General features: G+C 39.3%; 1 protein-coding gene across 1 annotated transcript; it reads left to right on the forward strand.

The window, feature by feature from the left end:
• Window positions 1-655: 655 nt before the first annotated feature.
• On the forward strand, window positions 656-22,043 carry zbtb38 (zinc finger and BTB domain containing 38). Its single transcript, XM_060877632.1, is given in 7 exon segments — window positions 656-734; window positions 1,183-1,377; window positions 1,938-2,036; window positions 8,852-8,920; window positions 15,518-15,611; window positions 16,432-19,884; window positions 19,886-22,043. Coding segments are annotated over 4 exon segments (3,741 nt in total). The 5' UTR covers window positions 656-734; window positions 1,183-1,377; window positions 1,938-2,036; window positions 8,852-8,882; the 3' UTR covers window positions 20,042-22,043.
• The last annotated feature ends 836 nt before the right edge of the window (window positions 22,044-22,879 follow it).

The raw sequence follows: 22,879 nt of genomic DNA on the forward strand, positions 1-22,879 counted from the left end.
CAGAACAAGTAGTCTAGGCCAGTGGTTCTCAAACTGGGGGCCCCTGAAATGGTGCCAGGGGGCCATGGCTTTATGACATTTTATAAAATAATGAATTTATCATAAATTATGTGTACAAAATAAGGCTACTAACCAACAGCATAATTTGTTTTGTTTAATTCAAAAATTAAGTTTTTAGAATGTTTTGTGTCATAATTTATTTATTTATTTTTATTTTATTTTATTTTATTATTTTTTTTTTTTTTTTTGGGGGGGGGGGGGTGTAGCTGGCACCCCCATTGTTATGTTTGGGTGGGGGGGTTGGAGATGTCACTCTTGCCTGTCTTCAAAACTTGAGAGCCCTGTAATTTACTGGTTACTGGAGTTTAAGGATTTTAATTGTTACTGTTGTTTATTCCCGGTACAAGTAATAATGTAAAACTGGCGGGTGTTAAACTTAAGTTCAAGTTTTTTTTTTTAATGAAAAATTGCATATAACAAATTTCTTATTCAAAAGTGAATAGAAAGAAGAAACAAATCCACAGACACTTAATTAATTTCCGGCATTGATGTGACGTAATCACTGTACAACACTACTTTTGTAGCTATACCGCCATCTCGTGGTGAATTGTGGTGAATTGTACAGCAAATGACCAGCAGAGGGCGCGCGCGCGCGCACACGCGCGCACACACACACACACACACACACACACACACAGTCCTGGATGACGGGGAGGAACGTCATGGAGGGAAAAGTAGGTGTCATTAATTTTTCGACTGCGTGCGTAAAAACAGTTACTCAAACTGAGTGCACACAGGGGGCTTAAATATAGCGGTATACAGTGTAGTACTTTTAGCAAAAGCGTCAGCTGAGTTAGAGGAATACTGTGTTATGTAATTTCCAGGTCAGAGAGAGAGAGAGAGAGAGAGAGACAGAGAGGGAGAGACGGAGAGAGAGAGAGAGCGTGAAAGAGAGTGGAAGAGGGAGGGAGAGAAAAGGAGAGTGAAAGAGAGAGGGAGGGAGGGAGAGAGAAAGTGGTTGGCATGGTGTTTGAGGTGGGGTGACCTGACAGTAGCTGACTTATGTTTATAGATATAAACAGAGAAGGAGACAGAAAGTCAGTCAGAAAGCAGGTCAGAAGATATAAGTTTACATAGTGAGGGATTTGTTTTCACCTTCTCTCTCTTCTTCTCATTTAACAGAGGAATGACGCAGCAGTTTGAGGCCATAGGAGGGGCTGCTGTCCAGGGAAAAAGAAAACAACGCAACACCAAAGTGCTCTCTCTCACACACACACACACACACACACACACACACACACACACACACACACACACACACACACACAGAGTAACTGAGAGTACTCTTGGATTCAGGCTCATGAATAGGACCATTAGGTATGAGATTCAAACATTCTCAGGTTTCTCTCTTTAGGAATGCTAAAAATAGCACAGGTGTTGTGTGTGTGTGTGTGTGTGTGTGTGAGAGAGAGAGAGAGAGAGAGAGAGAGAGAGATGGAAAAGAGAGTGTGTTTTGAGTGGACATTAGGGTTATAGATCTGTTCATGTGACTGATTTGTATGTGTGGAAGATCTCTCATGCAGGATGGTATAGTAGAGAGAGAAAGAGAGAGAGATAAGAAAATGGCAATTTTGAATTTGAAAAAAGCTTGAGGAATGCAAAGAAACAGGCCTTACTACAGAATGAAGGACCATTCTACTATACCATCCTGCATGAGAGAGCCACACATACAGTCAGTCACATGAACAGATCTCTAATCCTAATGTCCACTTAAAACACACTCTCTTCTCCCTCTCACTCTCTCTACCTCTCTCTCACACACACACACACACCCACAAAGCTTTAGCTTTTAGGTGTTGCCATTTTTGTTGCTGTCATTGTTGTTGGGTTTGTTTTTTCTTGGTTTTTTTGTTTCTTACATTATTTATAATCCCCAGCAGGCGGCACTGCACTCAGACTTGCTTGCTCTGTGTTGAGCGTGTGGTCAGAGAAGAAGCAGCCATGAGACGATCATGATCGAGACGACTGCTCTGCAGGTTGGTACAGAATTACTAACCCTACTCTGGCTCGCTGTGACACTTCACACACACTCCACTAATTCTGCACTCCTTTCTTGATGATGTCATTGCTTTTGTTCCTACAGTAAACGCTGAGGTGTGTGTTTTGATGTTTTTGATGTGCTGCAGCATTTCCGTTGATGTACTTTGAATCAGACACTCAGAAACTCTTCTCGTTTGTTTGTTTTTTCAGAGCTGACTGATCCTGTCACCTGCTGTATTTCATTCCTCTTTTTAACCATCTCTCTCTCATTCCCCTTTTTTCTCCTTTACCACTTGGCTGCCCTCCATCACGAGGGCCTATCTGTTACTTTGTCAGCTCGAGTGACGTGCATTAGATGAGGGCTGGAAGAACTTACCCAGAAGGCTTTGCTACAATCTAACACAGTGTCCTTTGAAAAAAAACAGTGAAAGAATGCAGTAAAAAAAACTTTGATGATCGGCTGGCTCGAATCAAGTCTTGTTCCATATGTAGAGAATGCTATAAATGCAAGATTATAAAAGAGCTCGGCTGTGTTCCAGTACTACTCATAACATTTTTCATTGTCCGGCTGCCCTCCTTTTTTGTCCCCCTTTGGCAGTCATACAACTTGAAGGATGTTGGATCTTTGCATTGAAATGTTTTAGATGATGAGATGAGCCATACTCAGGAGTAGAGCTTACTTACAAGGCATTACTTAAGTTTAACCTTTTATATAAAAAAAGATTAAAGTAGTGATTTGTTTTGTCAAGTAGTCACCTTTATTATGGCTTCAGTAACACAATTAACCCAGAAAGCACTGCTGCACATTGCAAAACATTCTAAAGTTCTAACAAAATCGCTTTAATTGTTTTCACTGTATGTACTTGGATGCTGTTGGCATGGTAACAAACAGCTACATGGTCCAGGGCCCTGGTTCGACTCTGAGCTGGTGTCTGTCTGTAACCTGTCCGGCTCTGTTCTCTTAATGCTTGCATGGTTTTCCTCAGGGTTCTCAGGTTTTCTCTGACCTTCCAACAATGTCAGTAGGTGGACTGGCTGTGTTAAAATCAGCTGTGTTTGTATATGTACCTCCCATGCACAGACTATTCCTTCCTTAATAACGGTGTCCCTGAGATAAGCTCTAGATCCTTAACCATAACCCTGAGCAGGATAAAGCAATTCCAGAAGACCAAAAAAAAGAAAAATTTGTGGGTTTGTTAGAAAAATTTGTAGGTTTGTTATAAAAACACATTAGCTGAGGGCCAACACTGCAAGTGCACTGCAGCAAGGGCACTTTAACAAGAGAATTGGAGCATAGCCCATGGTGAACTGACACTGAATAGGCTGCACTCCTGTCTCTCCAGGATGGGTGAGTTGGTGTTAACATGGTAATGCTGCTTGTGTTTAGACAGGAAGTGAGTGATGATGTGGAAACACACCACCAATGCACCACTCTGTGACTCAGAGATAAAATAACACTGCAGTTTGTTCGCTCTCCTGTAGTCTGCACTACTAGTTTCATAGCTACAGGCTGCCTCGATAGATAATCTCTTCATCTCAGCGCTGATCAGTGTAAACGTTTGTATGAAAAGGGATGCTAAATGTCTTCCTATGCTCAGGTGCTCATGTTGATGACAGGTGTGTGAGTGTGTGTGCACAGGTGGGAATGGAAATAAGATATGAGGGCAGTGAGACAACGCTGACCATGACGGCACCCTGCTGTCACATATTACCAAGCACCATGCATTTTTTTAAAAATAGAATTGTGTATAGTTGTTTTTACCAGCTGTAAATGAGCCAAACACTAAATGAATAAACTGTATCTCAGAATGAAAACTCTCTTCTTTCAGTGTTACTGAATTACACATGATATTTAGAAGTTTACATGATATTTTTGCTTTCAGGATTAACATATACATTTGTATTCAAAACATTGAAATAATCTAATTTTGCTGAGTGACAGGTGTCCCAGACCCTACAAGAATGAAATTCACAATAATGGTATTAACATACCTTCCTTTTAGTTATTCTCCCACAACTGCACACCTCATCATGTTTTCCTCTTTACATACAATTCTGGGTTGTCGAAACCCCACAATATCACGCATCGCTATGTGTGATGCCTGTGCATCATCAGCCTGTCTAGTGTAATCATTTTGCAAGTCCCTAAACAGCACATGACTTACAGTGTGAGCCAGTTACTTAACGTATAAGCTCTTGTTAAAGCACAGTGTTGCTCTGTGTATTCTCCAGCATCTTATCTACACTGAAGATAAATCAATTATAAATGACTATCATGCATCATTTACTGGCTTCCCACATAATGAATCAGTCCTGAATTTATGTCATGTAAATATCATCCAGGGAGGCACGGTGGCTTGGTGGTTAGCAGGTTTGCCTCACACTCCCAGGGTTGGGGGTTCAATTCCTGCCTCTTGGAGTTTGAATGTTCCCATGCTTCAGGGTTTCCTCCCCCAGTCCAAAGACATGTGTTTTAGACTAATTTCTCATCTCTAAATCAACCGTAGTGTGTGTGATTGTGCCCTGCGATAGACTGGTACCCTGTCTTGTGCCCTGAATCTCTTGGGATAGACTCCAGGTTCCCTGTGACCCAGTAGAATAAGCAAGGTAGAGAATGATTGGAGAATAGATTATCATTCTTTGAGCAAGGGCACACAAAGCACACAACTGCTCAGCTGTATATATGAGATAAACATACGTTGCCCTGGATCATGGTCTCTGGCAAATGCTGTAAATGTGTAATACTGACACATTCTTACCCTGTCCTTATTGGCTGCCTTGTCCAGCCATGGACTTCCAGCCTGAAAGCCCTGATACAGTATAATGCAGAGTCATTTTTAAATGTCAGCGCTAAGTGGGAACAGTAGCCAAATCTAGTAGTAGACTAAAGACTATATTCTTTGATCTATAATTCTTTGCTGTCACTAGGTTAGAGCTTAGAAGTCTGGTGACCCAGTGACAGTGTCAGGTGTGACCAAGGCTCATTCATGCTTGTGGGAGTGAAGGCTAGGTCGTCTAGATCCTGCCAAAAAGCTAGTGTAGTACAAATTGCTAATAAGAAAAGATAAGATAAGATATACCTTTATTCGTCCCACACTGGGGAATTTTTTCTGTTACAGCAGCAAAGAGAAAGAAATGCAAATATATATATATATATATATATATATATATATATATATATATATATATATATATATATATATATATATATATAAAAATAAAAGACATAATGTGTAATATACAGTATATACACAACACAATGTATAAATACAAAGAAGAAAAAAGAGACCACGAGTAAGTAGTTACGCTAACAGACATATTGCACACAGCTAATATTGCGTGTTTTTCAAAATTTCTGTTATTGCACGTGTTGTTTGAATACTTCGTTATTCTTATTATTGCAGTTAAACAGTAATCCAGTGTGTAATTATGGTGACTGGTTCACTGGGAGCAGCTTTGGTTGTAATGTCTTATACACCATATGGGCTTTCAACACACATTTTCACTTGGTCTCGAAAAAAGTAGACTTAATGTGAAGCTTACCGTGCAAACTTTAAATTTTCTGGATGAACAGCAGCTGATCCTCCGAAAAAACTTGTGTTGAAATCGTAGATTTGTCCTAAAAACTTTTTAAATGATTTTAAAATGACAAAGTGGTATGAAGATGCCTGCTGCGCCTGTTTTTTCTCTAGCTAATGCAGCTCTCTGGCTCGCTCATTATTGAAGTCACTCGTGCTTCTCCCGCGATTATCCAATCAGAGACGAGCTTCATCTGCGCGCTATGAAATTCAAAATTAGGCGGACTCAGTGCAAAATGAAAGAGAACAAAGACAATTAGAGGCACTGTTAGGTTGTTTAGCCTGTGATAATAATACAATTTTTTATTTTATTTTTATAAAAATAAGAAAAACATTAAGCTAAGTATTACATTAAGATTTAAAGACTAAAAGAAACATAAGGCATACAGGGATTACAGAACAGAAGTATTACTTTGCATATCAATAATTTAAATTTATTACACACACACACACACACACACACACAAGGCTACAATATGCTACAAATAGCCTAAATTATAAAAAAAACAATATTTTTATAATTGTAGCCATATTTTTATATATATCAATAGGCAACCTCTCAGGTTCACAATTACTATTTTTTTCTTTTTTTGTGAAAAAAATTATTACCTCAATTTGCATCGTTTCATCAATCATGCTAAAATTAGCCTACAGCATAAACTTGTAAAGTGACATACAGTACATACTTTATTTGTATTTTTAAAAACAACAGACTAAAACTTTAGTTTTTACAATATTTGCATGTCAAATTAACAAAATTGTTTTGTTATGAGTATTACAGTATTTCTCTGTTTTTGATACCAATAATTTGTAATTTTAACAAATAATTTTGATTATAATCACATATTATTATTGTAAATATAACAAAATATTATGTTTAATAGTTTACAAAATTTCACTGTGAATTAAACAAAAACATTATGTTTTTAGGTTTACAATGTATTTATGTAGGGATTTTACATAGTTTTTCTGTAAATTTCACGGTCATTTTTTACAGTGTAGCAGCAGGGAGAAAATAAAGTTCATGTTGCCTATGATAGAAAGTGCAGAAACACACAGTGCATCACGCTTGCTGCGTGAGGGCTGTGTAGCCTAAGTTACCTAAACAATGCAGCAGGCCAAGTATCCCATCCCTTCATGGCAACAGTATTCCCTAAAGACCGTCTTTCAGCAGTATAATGCGCCCTGCCACACTGCAGACATTGTTCAGGAAATGGTATGACTTGGTATTTGTGGCACGTGCTGGGCAAATAATTTTGATCCGTATCGGCCCCACCTCACAATCTACAGGACTTAAAGGATCTGCTGTTAACGTCTTGGTGCCTGATACCCCAGCACCCCTTCAGAGGTCTTGTGGAGTCCATGCCTCAACAAGACAGAGCTGAGATGTTTTACTAGTACAACATTAGGCAGGTGGTTTTAATCTTATGGCTGATCCGTGTGTGTGTGTGTGTGTGTGTGTGTGCGTGTGGTGTAAAATATAATAGCGTATAAAGATAGTATAAAGATGATAGGTTTCTTGGTCATATTTCTAATTTGTATAAATTAAATTATTCATTCATTCATTTATTTTCTACTGCTTATCTGAACTTCTCGGGTCACGGGGAACCTGTGCCAATCAACCTACCATGCATGTCTTTGGACCGGGGGAGGAAACCAGAGTACCCGGAGGAAACCCCAGAGGCACGGGGAGAACATGCAAACTCCACACACACAAGGTGGAGGCGGGAATCGAACCCCCAACCCTGGAGGTGTGAGGCGAATGTGCTAACCACTAAGCCACCGTGCCCCCCTAAATTAAATTATTAAACCAATTAAATAGTAGCTGCTTTGAATTATTCTCCTTGTAAAAGTATTTTTTTTTACAAAATTGTACGTGAAGAGATTTTCCAGGCTGTTTAATTTATCTAGTGAAACTTTAGGGACATTTTTTATGTCGTGGTGTACGTGTTTGGTACATACGCTCAAATGCACATGGCTTTATTTTAGATTCAGTGATTCGTGTGGACGTGAACCACTGAAAATGGCCAGTCTAAAAAAAACGCCTCTCTTCCGCTCTCTGTCATCAATATTTTTCAGTCTGTCCTCACACAGTGCACACGTTATTCCTGTCTTGTTTTGTAGCATCCGTCTATCTCGTAATCCCTCCTCCTGCCATCCATCATCTTCCCTTGTGTTTCCATGCCCTCATTCATTCTTCACTCATGTTTTTCCTGCACTCTTCCTTCTGTGTCCTCATTCTCTCCCCATCTTTCTCCCTGTCTCTCTCTCTCTCTCACCCCATCTCTCTCTGATGTCACTGCATTGATCAGGCTGCAGCTTAGCTGCATTAAAATATGCATTAAAAAGGGCAGCAGAATGCGAGATGGATCAGTCTATCCTACATGTCTGAGGCAGACACCATTCACACGCTGATATGTGCGTGTGTGTGTGTGTGTGTCTGTATGCAAATGTATAGACACTGTTTTTTCCCTAATCTCCTAGCCACCGCCACTGCTGCTAACCTGAGTCGTTTTTTTTTTATTTCCCTGACATTAGCATCGTAGACATCTTAAATCTACCTCTTTTTCTTTTTTTGGTCACTCTGCCTTTCACCTTTTCTGTTTCCAGTCTTCATTTCCAATACATAACCTCTCCTATACTACCATCCACCCTTTTCTCCTTTCACAGCATGTATCTGTTCTGCTCTGCCATTTTCCTCTCTCTCTCTCTCTCTCTCTCTCTCTCTCTCTCTCTCTCTCTCTCTCACTCTCTCTCTCACACACCGTCCATCATCTTCCCTGGTTCCCTGAATTTTCAGCAGCATTTCTGACGTTCACATTGGTACCATTCTGCATCCCTCTTTCTTTCGCGCTCTCCTTCTCTCTCTCTCTTCCTCTCCACGGTCTCTCGCTTTCAACCGTTTTTCAGCCATGTTGATTAAAGTTGCAGTAGCTATTCCAGAGCAAAGTCAGTGCCACCTCTGAAGCTCAGCGGAAAGAGGGTTCTGAAAAGAGAGAGAGGGAGAGAGAGAGAGCACGCACGAGAGAGATAGATAGATAGAGAGAGAGAGAGAGAGAGAGAGAGAGATGACGCACAGACTTTGAGAGCCGTGCTAGACAGCAAGCAACGAGTCAAACGAGTCAATTTTTATGTTCGTTGCAAGATGGCGTATTTTTCTGTTTCGTTTCTTTCACCTCAGTCTCTGATGAACAGAAATAAATAGTACATTCTACGTATTTCCTTTTCTGCAGAAAGCACTGTGATGCGATTTTTGCTCTGCGTATGACTGGACGGAAGCAGCTGGGTTTCATTTTGCTGAGGTAGGGGATTTTTTTTATTTTTATTACAAATTATTTAAAAAAATTGATATGCCATGATTGACGGCTTTTCGCTTTTTTTCTATACTTATTTTCCTTTATGTTAAATAAGGGTGTGGCAGAATCTGTTTTTCGCAACATCTGCGGACAGGGAGTTAGAACACGAAAAACAATAAGATGACATAACGAAATCCGTGTTAAAAACAAACCGAACAAAAAACTTCCAGCTATTGCATTCAGTGTATTGCACTATTAAGCACGTTTACTGACTCGAACATGAGCCATCAGCGCGAGAAAAGATGCAGCAAGCCCTCAGTGTGAGAGTCCAGAGGCTGAGCAGACAAAACCCACACACACTCGCGCGCACACACACACACAGGAGCAGAGCAGGCAAAGCCGTCTATCCTCCATCTTAACATATGCTGCTAAGCTGAATCTTAAGCACAAATTTCACATCGTTCGCCTGTTCATCATCCAGCTTAATTGCTGATAAATGTGTCGCCCCGCAACAGAGGCCTGTTTCAGCAGCGATCACACCAACTTCTCTGCCTTACGAGAGAATAAAACCATGAAGCCTCTCCACACTGGCTTTAGAGTCGTTTGTTTGTTTATACATAGATTTGCACACACTTCTATGTGCAAAATTCAATAAACTGACAAATCTTAAGTGTGTACTCAATGATGTCATCATAGCTCTGTGTGGGTTGGATGAACTGTGCATTTATTTTTTGCTGTGTAATTCCTGTAGAGCTTCGCATGTGGCTTTCGATGGCTTTCTTGTTTTCTCTCTCTCGCTCGCATATTCAGAGACGCATATTCAAAGACACGCTCGCGGCCAAAGCGCTTTCAGAAACTGCATGTGAATAAAAATCATTTCCTTAAAAAAAGGAAACTTTAAAAACAGGAAATCTAAGGTCAAATTAACCAAAAAATGTGTGTGTGTAAGTAGGTCATTTCTTTGTCTGCTGTTTTTTTCTACCATGCTAACTGCTAACTGGATAAATCCTCTTTTGAAAATGTCTTGAAACCATCATGGTACTGGCTTAATTTCCATAGGGTTTCGTTCCGTATTGCAAAACGCAAGCAATGTTCATAATCGATAGTTATCTGGACCGTCAGCTAAACCCCAGCAGCCATTTTGTTTTCACCAAGGCTGAATCATTCTCTGGTTCGTGTTTTAAAATGGCCGCGCTGCAGTGAGGTACTGGGCAGCAGTGCACATCAGATAGAAAAACAACAACAACAACAAAAGAATGAGAAACACGAGCATCATAAAAGAATTCAAATAGGCACACAATCAGATGATGTACAGATGCGGAGAGGCAGGAAGAGAGACAATACTAATGTGACTAAGGAAGGGAACCAAAAGAGAAAGAAAAAGTGAAGTGGAGCGTACCTAAGACAGAGCGACAGAAAAGAAGAAGAAGAAAGAGGAGAGACAGAGTGAATTGGCTGTTAATAACAAGATAATAACCATTTAATAAGGATGTTATTAACGCACAAATGTCACTCTTCTATGTTAACATAAAAGCATCTTAAAATTGAAATACTTGTAAGTTGCAAAACATTATACAGGAAATTAGCGTAAGAGCGTTTCAGTAATTTAACACTGATAGCACTGAGCACATACAAACTGGACACACACACAGATACACAAACACACACACAGTGATATTAGTGTTATGAACTGCAAATTTATTAACCTTTGGATGTACAGGAGATTGAAAATTTTTGTGCAGCATTTGTATTGATGATGAAAGACTCTCACAACAGCTCTTCTCTTCTCCTCTCCTCTCCCCCCACCCCCATCCCCTCCCTTCCCTACAGCAGTGAGTTTCTTCATCAAAGCCGGTACCATGTTAAGCCTGTTTTTGAGCTTGTAATCATTCAAAAAGCTCTTATCTCCACTTAAGAGGTATATACAGTGTTATGAATAAGCAATGATCAGTGTTTACAATGCTGTATAAAATATACATAACCTGCTCCTTTCTTTGTCACTTTGCAGAACAGTTCTGATTAGCTGTAGCACAGTAAAGGCTATCGAGTCTGTAAATATCAGCGGGTCACGGTTTCCACTGTTGAAGCTCTGCTGCCATCTTGTGTTTTTTCAAACATTGAGCCTCATCGATAGTCGATAGTTAGTGTGGGTTTGTGTTGTGTTTGTGTTATAACAGGACATCAGTCCACATCTATCAAAATCTGTGATATTGTGTCTGACAAAACAAACAAAACATCTTTCGATTTTCGAAACACAGATTTTCTTCATATACAGGTGTTTATATTGATAAAAAGCATCACATTTAAATCATCAGGTGCAGGTACATCACATGTACTCCATAAATGGCAAAGCACACAGAGCAGAAAGCACAAAATAACTACTAAATGGCCTGCTAAATCTCAGCATGTGAGAAGGCCAAATATGGAAAAAACTACTCAGTGACAATCAGTAATGAGTTCCAGTTTACAGCAAATATACCAATCACTGCAAAATGTGAAAAGGTGTAAATAAACTTGACAATATTATTTAAATATATTGATGCAATTAAATGAATTTCTTCTGTTGCTGATGCCAGATAGGTTAGCTTTACAGATGCATGACGAGGCACCGATGTACGGTAACTATGACATGTTAGGGCTGAAGAACAGGCCTGATGTATTCATGATGAGCTGGATGATGAGAGTACACACCTCGTTATAGGATGAGACATACCAGACTGGTCACTTATCTGTCTTTGAAATGTATAAGCAGCAAGAAATTAAAGCATGGGCAAAGTTTGGACAGGAATATCACAGGATCCTTTTGCTAATTGTACAGCATTAAAAGACAATGCCATGGCAAATTAAACTGACTTATAAGCCATCTTTCATCATTTAAAAAAAAATCATACCATTGGTTGGTAAAAATCAATTTCCCTCGTAGGTGCAGCATGTGCTAACTCTTCAAAAAGAGGTAGCTTTTCTTAAAATGGATTTAGGTTAGCTTTTATATTTAATTTATCTTTAATGCAGGGGATAGGAAGTTTGCCTCAACCCTCCAGGGATTGGGGTTTGATTCCCAACTCCCCATGACTTTGGGGTTTCTTCTCCCATCCATACACAAGCATTGTAAGCTGTCTGGCATTCTCCCTAGTGTGTGTGTGTGTGTGTGTGTGTGTGTGTGTGTGCAATAAACTGGCATCCTGTCCAGGGTGCACAATGATTTGTGCACCCTGACCAAGTTCTCCTGGAATAAGCTCCAGGTTCCCCACGATCTGTTCAGACAAAGGATCAGTGTAAAGGATGGATGGATGGTATCAATGGAATTAGTATGAAATAACAGGTTTATGAAATTTATTAAAAATGGGTGTTGTGTGTGTAATTGAAATAAACAAGCATAATCTCTCTTCTTATGCATAAATTTACACACACTCAGAAGTAATGTTTTCAGAATTTACAAACTTTCATGAACACCAAATGTCACCAAATGTAAATCCAATCATATACAGCTTGATAAATGAGGCCCAGTGTTTTGTTCCATGTGCTCACTATTTAATGGAAGCCTGATGGGATTGGGAAAACGCAGTTGCTCATTAGAAGTGTGAATAAATAATTAGATATCATCATCATCATCATCATCTGTGATATTTTATTATTTACGCAAGCATTTTGTCCTGGTTTGTTCCTTGTCATATTTTATTTTTATTTTTGCCCCTTCAGAAGGTTGAGACATAGTTACAGATCGCCCACAAGTACACATCCGAATCAAGAATCAGAGACAAGAACACAAAATCTATATTCACGGCTCACTTGGCAGTATGTTGATCCTTGAAGACAGGCAGTGATTCATGCACTTTAATGCAAGAAATTTTGAGTTAATTCTACCTTTTTAAGTATTGTAATACCTAATGAAATAATTTGGAATACATTTTTGTGAAAGGGACAATGCATTAAAAATGTATATGCCCTCCTCCAGATTCCCTCTTTACAGTTTCACACAAAATGTAATACAAGACGATAGTAAACATAAAACAGTGTTTTTAGATTATCATTCAGAACTGTGCCCCCAAACAACTGCAACCAAATACTTCTGATACCAAATACGTCTTGCTACAGCATCTAAATGGGGTTCAAGTCAGAACATTTCTGTTGATAATGGTAAGCCTGCAAGGTCTGAGGGTTTTTATTGTGGCATGCTATGTTAGCTTCATGCAAGATGTACCAAATACACTTTTGACTTGTCAGTCCACAGAACATTATACAAGTAGACCTGAGGGTCGTCAAGGGTTTTTTATTGACTTGTTTTAAGGGTGTATATAAAAGGAATGTAATTCCTAAATGTTTAATATATAATATTTTCTTTAAAGATGCCCTGCCACACGTATTTCATTACTTTTGTGGTAATGTCTGAAGTTTACCATGGACTCTGTAACTTTTTTTATTTGAAAAAATGCCTTGGTTACCTTGTTTCAAGCCATTATAGTGTGGTATAGAAAGCCTGCAGGAAGACTCAGCTCGATTTGCGCCAGTTCTCATGAATATTCAAATGAGCAATGCTGCTTGGCTCCGATTGGCTAACCGCTAGGATATGAGAGCATGACTATTCATTCACCCAGCACAATAAGTAGCCTAGGCTAGAGGAAATTTGTTTACAATCACCTTGAATTGCGGCAGAATGGCTTCTTCACAAGCCTGTTGACGTTCAGCCATCCTTGCTGTACAGGAAACTCACTGAGCTACATGAATTCTGTGGGCGCGGTCTCTAGGAGAGCTCATGAATAGTAATGAGCTCAATCATTACTACGTCACACTGAGCAGCTCTTCCAACTGACCTGATTTCTCCCCTTATTTCTTTTAAGTGGCTAGAACTGACCGGGGAGGTAGCAGTTCGTTTTCAAATTCACGACACAACACAAACACATATGGACCTAACACATATCAAAAAATCCAAGTAAGAACGGTTTTGTGTGGAAGGGCACCTTTAACTACATTTAATTTAATCTGAAAGTCATTTTAATCAGATCCTGATTGCTTCATTTTAAATCCATTGTTTTGGTGTGTACGTGTTCAAATATTTATAGACCCCACTGTTTGTAGGTCATTTTTATGCAAGTGTATGTGCGAACAGAAAGTGGGGCTTGTTTCTATAAATAAAAGTCAAAGTCAATTTTTAAAGATGTGAAATTCATAACCCTTTGTATTTCCATTTGTGTGTTTTAACCTGCAAGTAGTAATGTGGTTTATTTGGTTTATCTTGTTACCTTGTTGTATTTCTTACATGAACACCATCAGTGTGCTCTTTATTTGGAAAGGATCAGGGCTGTGTCTTAATCCCTGCCAAGGCTATGTTCTGAGAACTCTGTAGGATCACTCTCCTGCTGTGATATTAATAAAGAACAAGGACCTCTCAATGTCACTACAAGCTTCATCTACCAGTTTAACTGGTTATTTTCAGTTTTGTAAGGGATATTATTTGAGAATCACAAAAGGTGTAATAATGTTAAATAATAAGTAAAATAGTAAAATTTGTACTAGTGTGAAGTGGTGACAGTATTGTGAATACAGAACCTACAATGTGAAACGGCCCATAAAGAAATTGTTTTTACTTTGGATCTATAGATGAAAATGTATTTATGAATCCATTCATGCTTCAACACTGTTAGCTGAATGTCACACTGTGTAGGAGAGGGTCTGCTTGGAAAGTTAAAGATTAGGATTGTTAATTTGGTCATTTTAAATCAATGTTAATTGACAATTTGTGCCTGCCCTTCTGCAAAGTTTTAATTTGTTTATAGTATCTATTTACCTCGTGTTGGTGCTACTTAAGCAGCCTTAAACAGCAGTCTACACACATGCATTTGTTTTTTCATTTGATATTTTGGTGCTTGTAATGGTAGTGTTGTTCTCCCTCACTACCTGGTGGTCCATGATCAATGGTACTCCATTGGTGTCACCTTTCTCTGTTAGATCTGTGCTGGGGGGCAGCTATAGAGGACAGATCAGCAATTATCTATCAGCAGTAACCTTCCAAATTCGGTACCTGATTTTTTTTTTTTTTTTTACTGGCTAAGAGAAGTTCCTTATGCTCTGAGACCCATGTAGCACTGGAGAAACAGAAAGAACAGTCCTGGTGAAGTCTTACAAGCAAGGTCACATGTCAGTATATTTTAGTCACATTCAGGTTTGAAATTACCTTCCTAGCTGCTCATCTAGTTCATCTGCCCAGGTGATGAAGTATGTTTCTAACTTTGAAACCTCATTTAACTAACAGCAGTCACTACAGAACCAGAGGGCTCCATCTGGCTTGGTCATCATCACTATGGGACTCGACTAATTTGGCGTTAATGATGTTGTTGTTGTTGTTTTCCAGTTTGCTGTCTTGTAAATGCTGGATGTGTAGACTGTGTGGCATCCTGTCAAACCTGGGAAAACAAACAGTACTGGGAGAATGGCAGTGAGTCCAATTATAGGCAGGCTATGTTGAAGCTGCAGACTTTGCAACATGTGCAGTTGACATAGACAGACTGGGGTCTTAGTTAGATTGGTTGGTTGTGCTAAATTAACTGCATGCAACTATGTAACTATAGTTACTGCATTTGTTGCTCCTGTTCCTGTGTTCTGCAGAAGTCTGCCAGTAAGGAGTCTGGAGTGTGAGGCCAGTACTTCTCCCTGGTGTCAGGAGCATCATCTGCATCAGCTCAACTATTTTCAGTTATTGGTACATGTTGTTGCTAACGACAGGGAAACACAAGGTTCTCTATGATTACACTTTAAGCTCGTTCATTCATAACTGCATGTATAAACTCGAATTTGTCAAGGTAGCCTCAGCCCTCTTGATGGCATCCACAATTTCCATTGTGCTCTCTATGTTTTGACTCGAAACTATTTTGTAAGTCTCATAAGTGAGCGCATGGGTGAAAAGATCCATGGCTAATTTGCAGCAACATAGTCTTTCAAATCCTTTGACCAAAGCCTGTTGGGTCATCCTAGTACAGTCTGAGATTATGGTTCATGTGAAAAGCTTAACATTTCACATTTTAATTGTAAATATACTAGCTTCAATATCATTCTGTCTAATTTTGCCTGCATAAAAATGGGCTGAATACGGAATAACACAGCTGAGTAAAATTAGACTTTGAGATGTCACAATTTAAGTGTCAGTTAGTTTGTGTGGAATTCACTGTATGTTGTATGCTTTTAATTTCCCATAGGTAAACGACAGTGGGTCCAATAAGGGGTGTTTTTTTAGTATCTTGAAACCATGATCAGCAGGACAATTTGACCATGCTAATGTCACTATCTGCATGACTACAAAATGCAGTTGTGTGCAGTTTACTTTAGAATGCTGTACATGAAATTTGATTTTGATACAATATTTTACAAGTTGAGAAGCATTTCTCAAGGTCCTAGCAAAAAGTTGCAAATCTAAGATTTAAACTAACATTACATTCATTAACAACACAGAACCTTTACTATTATTACTGGCTGTTAACATTGTATTAGTCTCACGTTGTTTTCTCTTTCATCCACACTTGCAGATGATGGTGGTCAATTCCATGATGGACAACTTGCACCCACACAATGTCCTTTCTCGGCTCAGTGAACAGCGATCGCTTGGTCTTTTCTGTGATGTTACCATTGTTGTGGAGGACATCAAATTCCGTGCTCACAAAAATGTCTTGGCTGCGACTAGCGGATATTTCCGCAATGCTTTCACAGGCTCTGAGATTTGCGGCTCTAGCCAGGTGCTAGAAATTCCAGATCTGAAGTCAGAGGTGTTTGCCAGTATTCTTAATTTTATTTACTCCTCCAAAGTGGATTTAGCAAATAAAGGGGACAACAAGTCCTTAATAGCTGCAGGGAGAAAATTAGGGATCCCATTTCTAGAGAAGCTTCTTGAGATCGAAAGACAAGACTCTGGAATGGCACAAAATCAAGCTTTTGCAAAATCAGAAAGTTCACAGAATCAGACAAAACTGTCTGTTTGCTGCACTTTAAAGAAGGAGGCACCTCGACTTGAGGAGCAAGAGTGCACCAAAGGTCCACGAATAACTAATGCTTTCTCCATTACAGAAGTACCAGAAGTTAACAACCCATTTACTTCAGTGGACTCGCATAGTAGTGGCCACCAAACACCAGACATGGCTCACCAACCACAATCAAGAACACCATCTGTCGAAAGTGATTCTGTCGATGCCGTGTTTGAACACTCATATGCTGTAAACAAAGGCCTTCAAACTTCTGAGCTAAATGAGACAGTACAACAATATGATAAAGAGGTCACAAAGCCTGTTGTGCTACCTTGCAAGACTCTGATCAACCATAGGCTTGGTCCCATTAAAAAGCGCCATCGACTTTGCAAAGGTTTGACACCTTTAGCCAATGTAACTAGTGAAAATGTTCAGAGTCCTGTTAGCAGTTCTGTTGTACAAAATGGTCCCCCTGACTCCACAACTATGCTGCAGTCTCCAAGCTCAAATTCAGGCTTGTGTTCTGCCCCAGACCTGTTGCTTCCACCTGATATCCTGCCACAACAGGATGATGATCCGCCTTCCTTAATTCCAGAAGATGTACCGACATCTACAACTTACCGCTGCCAGCAATGTCCTGAAGCCTTCAGCAGTTCAGCACTCCTTGCTGTCCATATGCAAAGCCACAAGAGAAGATTTGTCAGTCATCTGTTTTGCAAATACTGCTATAAAAAGTTCATGCACCTGAAACGATTGCGCAATCACGAACAAGTGTGTTTCAAAGGCCTACCACAGCTGGAGCCGAATGGCAAAGAGGCTTCAGTCAGCCAAGATTCAAGTAGCACATCCATCCTAGATGATACAGCTTTCCCAAGTTCTGAGATTCAAGATCCTCCAAAACTTGATAGTACATTATCAGGCCCGTTGGAAGCACTTCAAGAAGGAGTTACCAAATCAAGTGGTCACCGGGCTTATAAATGCAGTGTGTGCAAACGAGCCTATGTAACTCTGTCTAGCTTAAAAAGACACGAGAATGTGCATTCATGGCAAAGAGCCTATCCTTGTCACTACTGCAATAAAGTTTTTGCTTTAGCAGAATACCGTACCAAACATGAGATCTGGCATACAGGAGAGCGACGCTATCAATGCATCTTCTGCTTGGAGACCTTTTTGACTTACTACATCCTCAAAAACCACCAGAAGTCATTCCATGGCATCGATCCACGTTTGGCAGTGAATAAAAAGTCTGCTAATGGTGGTTTCAAAGGAAGTGTGTACCCCATAAAACTCTACAGACTTTTACCAATGAAGTTCAAGAAAAAAGGATACAAGACTTACAGTCATACTTACTCTGAAGTCATGGGCAACCACAATCATTCTTTCACTGCTCCACTTAAAGGCACAGCTCCTATTCATAACTCAGAAAGTGCCATTAGTGGACAATCATTGTTCTCAATGCCTGTGACCTTTATGGCAACTCCAAAGATGATGGCTTCAGAAATGCCGCACATTACCTTTGACCAGTCATGTGACCAGCAGGCAGAAACTCATTTGGATTCTGATAAGAATTTGTCTCATAGTGAAGAGGATCCCTTTAACCCCACTAATACCCATAGTGGATTGGCAGGCTTTCAGGCCTCTGTGTCACCTGATTTTGGTTGTGGATACACCCCATCTATGACAACAGAGGAAAACACAAGGACATCTATGCTAATGCACCAAAATGACTCATCTCCCACACAAACCAGTAGTAACAGAAGCAAAGCGGTTCTACCATTCCTCAACATACCACCTGTGTGCTCATTTGAGGGACTCAGTAAGCTTAGTGAATTATCAGCAGCTGCACAAACTATTGAAGTAATGGCTAATCAGCTGCTTCAGCCACAGCCAGAGACACTGGCACAGAACCTTCGACCAGATGGAAAGACAGAAACATATATTGCCAAGCCTGCTTGTCCTGGTCCATCAGTGAACAACCAAGTCTTGCCACTGTGCCAGATAACTGTCAAAATTGGCAATGAGGCCATTATTCGCCGCAAGATTAAAGGCTCAAAGCTGTTCCCAAAGATGAAAAAGAAAAGAAACTGGAAGCAAGACATTGAGAAATGTACAACAACAGAGGATAGTGTAGGATTCCCAAACCTGCGCTTACGAACAGACGTTTCAAGCTCAGTCACAGAAGAGGAGCCATATGATGATGTGAATGACCCTGAAAATGACAAACTGTGGCGTCCTTATTACTCATACAAACCTAAAAAGAAGGGCAAAAGATTTAGGTCCAAACGTAAAAGGTTAAAGGCTGCTCAGTTCTATACAAAGCCACTGTCCCCTGAAACAGATGATGAGTTCATGGACATGAATTGTGGTCTAGAGGAAAGCGTCACAGTAGAGAGGTCTGAGTCAAGGATGGAGCTAAGGAGTCAAAGTCCAAAAGAGAATTTTACCTGCCACTGCTGTAGCAGCTCCTTCTTGACTTTAGCTTCCCTCAACATGCATATTGTCAACTGCCATCAGCCTCGCTGCAAGGTTTGTGGGAAGCAGTGTTCTCTTAAAGAGCTTCCCAATGGAGATGTCCCATTCACTGAGGATTTTGCATGCCAAAGTTGCACAGAGGATGGCTCATGTTTTAACTCGACAGTTATGACCCGTAACTTGAATAGTGAAAAACGCTACCGCTGCTCATACTGCCCACAGCGGTTCCTCTACCTTGCTACTAAAAAGAGCCACGAAGCAAAACATCTTGAGAGGTTCAATACGGAACATAGCTGTAGGTACTGTCCTAAAGTGTGCAAGTCTGCGATGCTGCTAAGCATACATGAGAGCAAGCATTTTAATAAGGTAAAAGATACACAAAATAATGAAATAAAGGCAATCACAAGATCAATCTTGCCTGCTTCAGACAAAAGAGAACAACCAAAAATTGAACCTTGGGCAAGTCCAAAACGCTGCATACCACTTAAAACTGAGGAGGCACTGGACATGAATGCTAAGGGAATTTATCCCAAAATCCCTCAACTCCACAAAAAAGACATTCCTTTTTCTATTGTGTAAAGGTGACAGGAGTTTGCTTCAGTTTCCTCAAGAGATACAGAGAAGAAAATCTCAGAAGGAAAGTTTAATGGAATTTCCCAAAGACTCCACTCTGGGGGTGAGACGCAAGTGCAAATGCACCATCTAAACATTTAACAACCATCTCAACACGTCCAATCTCTATACAACATGTCTGACATGACTGCTTGCTATTAAGGGTGCTTCCCTGCAGTCACACAAGTTAGAGTGGCAGTTGTGTAAAAAAGAACCTGTTTTTTACACCCACAACTGATTTTGAAGAAAGGATGCAGAAGAATGCAGAAAATGATGTTACACAGTAAATGTTAAGTGCGGTACGAAGAGGCACATTTGAACCTGTGTGACAGACATGAATGTTGTTAAAGTCACTTTACAATGGTGTAAATATAAAGTATTTTTATTTGTTTCCTGCAAAATAATGTTGGTAGTTTTTTATGTTTTTTCTATGAGAGGAGAATATTTTATTTTTGTATGGTTTCATTTACCTCCCTGGATCAAGTGGATGTGTCATTGCTTTATCAGATGCATAAAAGAGGGCTTAATCACATTTTAAAGACTCAATTAAAAAGTTCTCCATCATATTTACATTATTTGCTACAAGCACTTGAGCAGGGTTAACTAATTTTTTATTCATTTTGAACTACTTGCTCTTTGAATTGGGCAAATAATTTGTAGAGCATGGAAATATGAGCAGGCAGATGTCACTGTAACTCGCAAATAACACATTAAAATTTACTTAGTATTTGAATGGAAAAAGATAGTTCAAAGGGAATCGAAGTACTCAAGTGAGTCATTAATGTGAATCAAATGAGTTGATGTTTGCAATGTTCAGTTCAGTGAAATGTGTAATTTGTAATTAACTGTGGACTTTACAATAATTGACACAGTCTGTTAGTCCAAAGTGTTTTTGCTGCCCTCTAGTGGCTGGTTGTATCCCTGCCCTTAACTATATCAAAGAACGGACCAAGCTACTTGTCAATTTACTTGACAGCTGGTTATTCTGAAGATTTCCATTCATGTTTATATTCCTTCCAGTATTTTTGGTTATTATGAATACATTTAAATGAAGTTATAAACATACTGAGCGACAGCTAGAACTAATGCACTTGCATCATGGGCACGCAGACACTTTCCCATATCTGGCAGACCTCCATCATTTAATATATGGCAGGATTTCCACAGTCCCCATGTAAATCTGGAAATTCACAGCATAGGGTGTTAATGTATTGCCTTCTCCTTTGTCACTGGGCACAGCTGTAATAAAGGTTAATAACTTTCAGCAGATGTTTTATTAGTCCTGTAATTGAATGCATTAATTTCCAGAAATTAACAGAGTAAAATATTTTGCAGCTATATTAATGTACTCCGAGTTACTAACGTGGGCAACTTGCACATGCCTATTGCAGTTTGAATGTTATATGAAAATGATAGGTCTCCTTTTATTACAGCTGCTGAGCAGGTTCGTCCATTTGTAATTTCTTTTTTTTTTCTTGTTTTTTTTGGCTCTAATATATATGTATTGTGCTGTTCCTGAATCCACTTCTCTGGCAGTACAAACAGGTTTCGAATGAGACGAGGGTGAACACTTTGTATTCAAGTATAACTTCAAGCAGTTCCACTTCATCATCATTCAGATATAAATCTTATGGTTTGTTATTTTTCATTTAAGATCTTTTGACAATGTCAGTGTTCAATGTCAGTTCTTCATTCCACCTTCTCACGTTTGCTTCTAGAGTTTAAGATTTTTTAATTGGAATTGAAAATCAGATTAACCAGAACTCATTGGATTCATTCATCTTTTAATCCAAATCACTATAAATGTGTCATAATACAGCCGATACACAGCACTCACACGACACCAACATATTTGTAGCATTTATCGTTAAAGCTCAGTTCTCAATTGCTACTCTTTTCCGAGCTTGATTCAGAGAAGGGGATTCAAAAGTGTTTCTTTACAGTTCTCTATCAGTGTAAAATATTTAGCTTCCATGACAACTCCTATCTTTCTCTTTTCATTAACAGCAATGGCACTGTTCTTTACAGGATGTTCTAACTGTTCACACAAATGCTCCTATGAAGGATGCGCAATAAATATTATTAATTGCAATAAACCTGTGACTATTCATTTTGTATTTATATAACCAGAAACTGGATATAAAAAATCTACACATGCCTTTTAAAATTGTAGGTTTTTGTGATTTAAAATCTAAATCATGTCAGATCATTTTTCAGCTTTAAATGTGATACAGCAACCAACAAAATTCTGGTGAAAAACAAAGCAAATAAAAGTAAGAAAAGAAAAGCTTATAATAATAATAATAATAATCTGGTTGCGTACCTCTTTTTAAAGTGGCATGGTCAGAACGATCCGATCACATTCAAATACATGCGCAAATGATCTTACACGTCATCTGTGAAGTGCTTGAGGTTCACAACAAATAAAGATTAGCTCTTTTTGTAGGGGTTTTCATTTTGTTTCAACCAACTGCTGTCATGGTTTAAAACTTACCCTAACCCAGGATCTCATTGTTGAAAGGTGTTCTGTCAGACCCTAAATGGACCAAGGAACACTGGAAAGGTCATCACAACCTTGATGAGTGAAGAAAATGAGGCACCACAGTGGCATTAGCAAGAACAGGACATCCCTCTAAAATTGATGGAAGATGTAACAGGAAGGCTGCCAAGAGACCGACAGCAGCTTTATGGCAAATGCTGCGCTCTCCCTGAATGTGACATTAGTCTCTCACATTCCTCAAATGTGGTCACTCTGGGGCTTGGTAGCTGAACAGAAGCCTTTCATTATAAAAAAAAAAAAAAAAAAAACAAATAACCAAGTGACCTTAGATTTTGGGAAACCGAGTTTTATGGTCTGAAGAGAGCACAGCTTCTTTCATGGATATCTCCAAATACTAATCTCCTCTGGCACAAAACCTGCAGACCTCTGTTA

The sequence above is a fragment of the Tachysurus vachellii genome, chromosome 9, assembly GCF_030014155.1.
Source record: "Tachysurus vachellii isolate PV-2020 chromosome 9, HZAU_Pvac_v1, whole genome shotgun sequence".
In the NCBI taxonomy this organism is placed as follows: domain Eukaryota; kingdom Metazoa; phylum Chordata; class Actinopteri; order Siluriformes; family Bagridae; genus Tachysurus; species Tachysurus vachellii.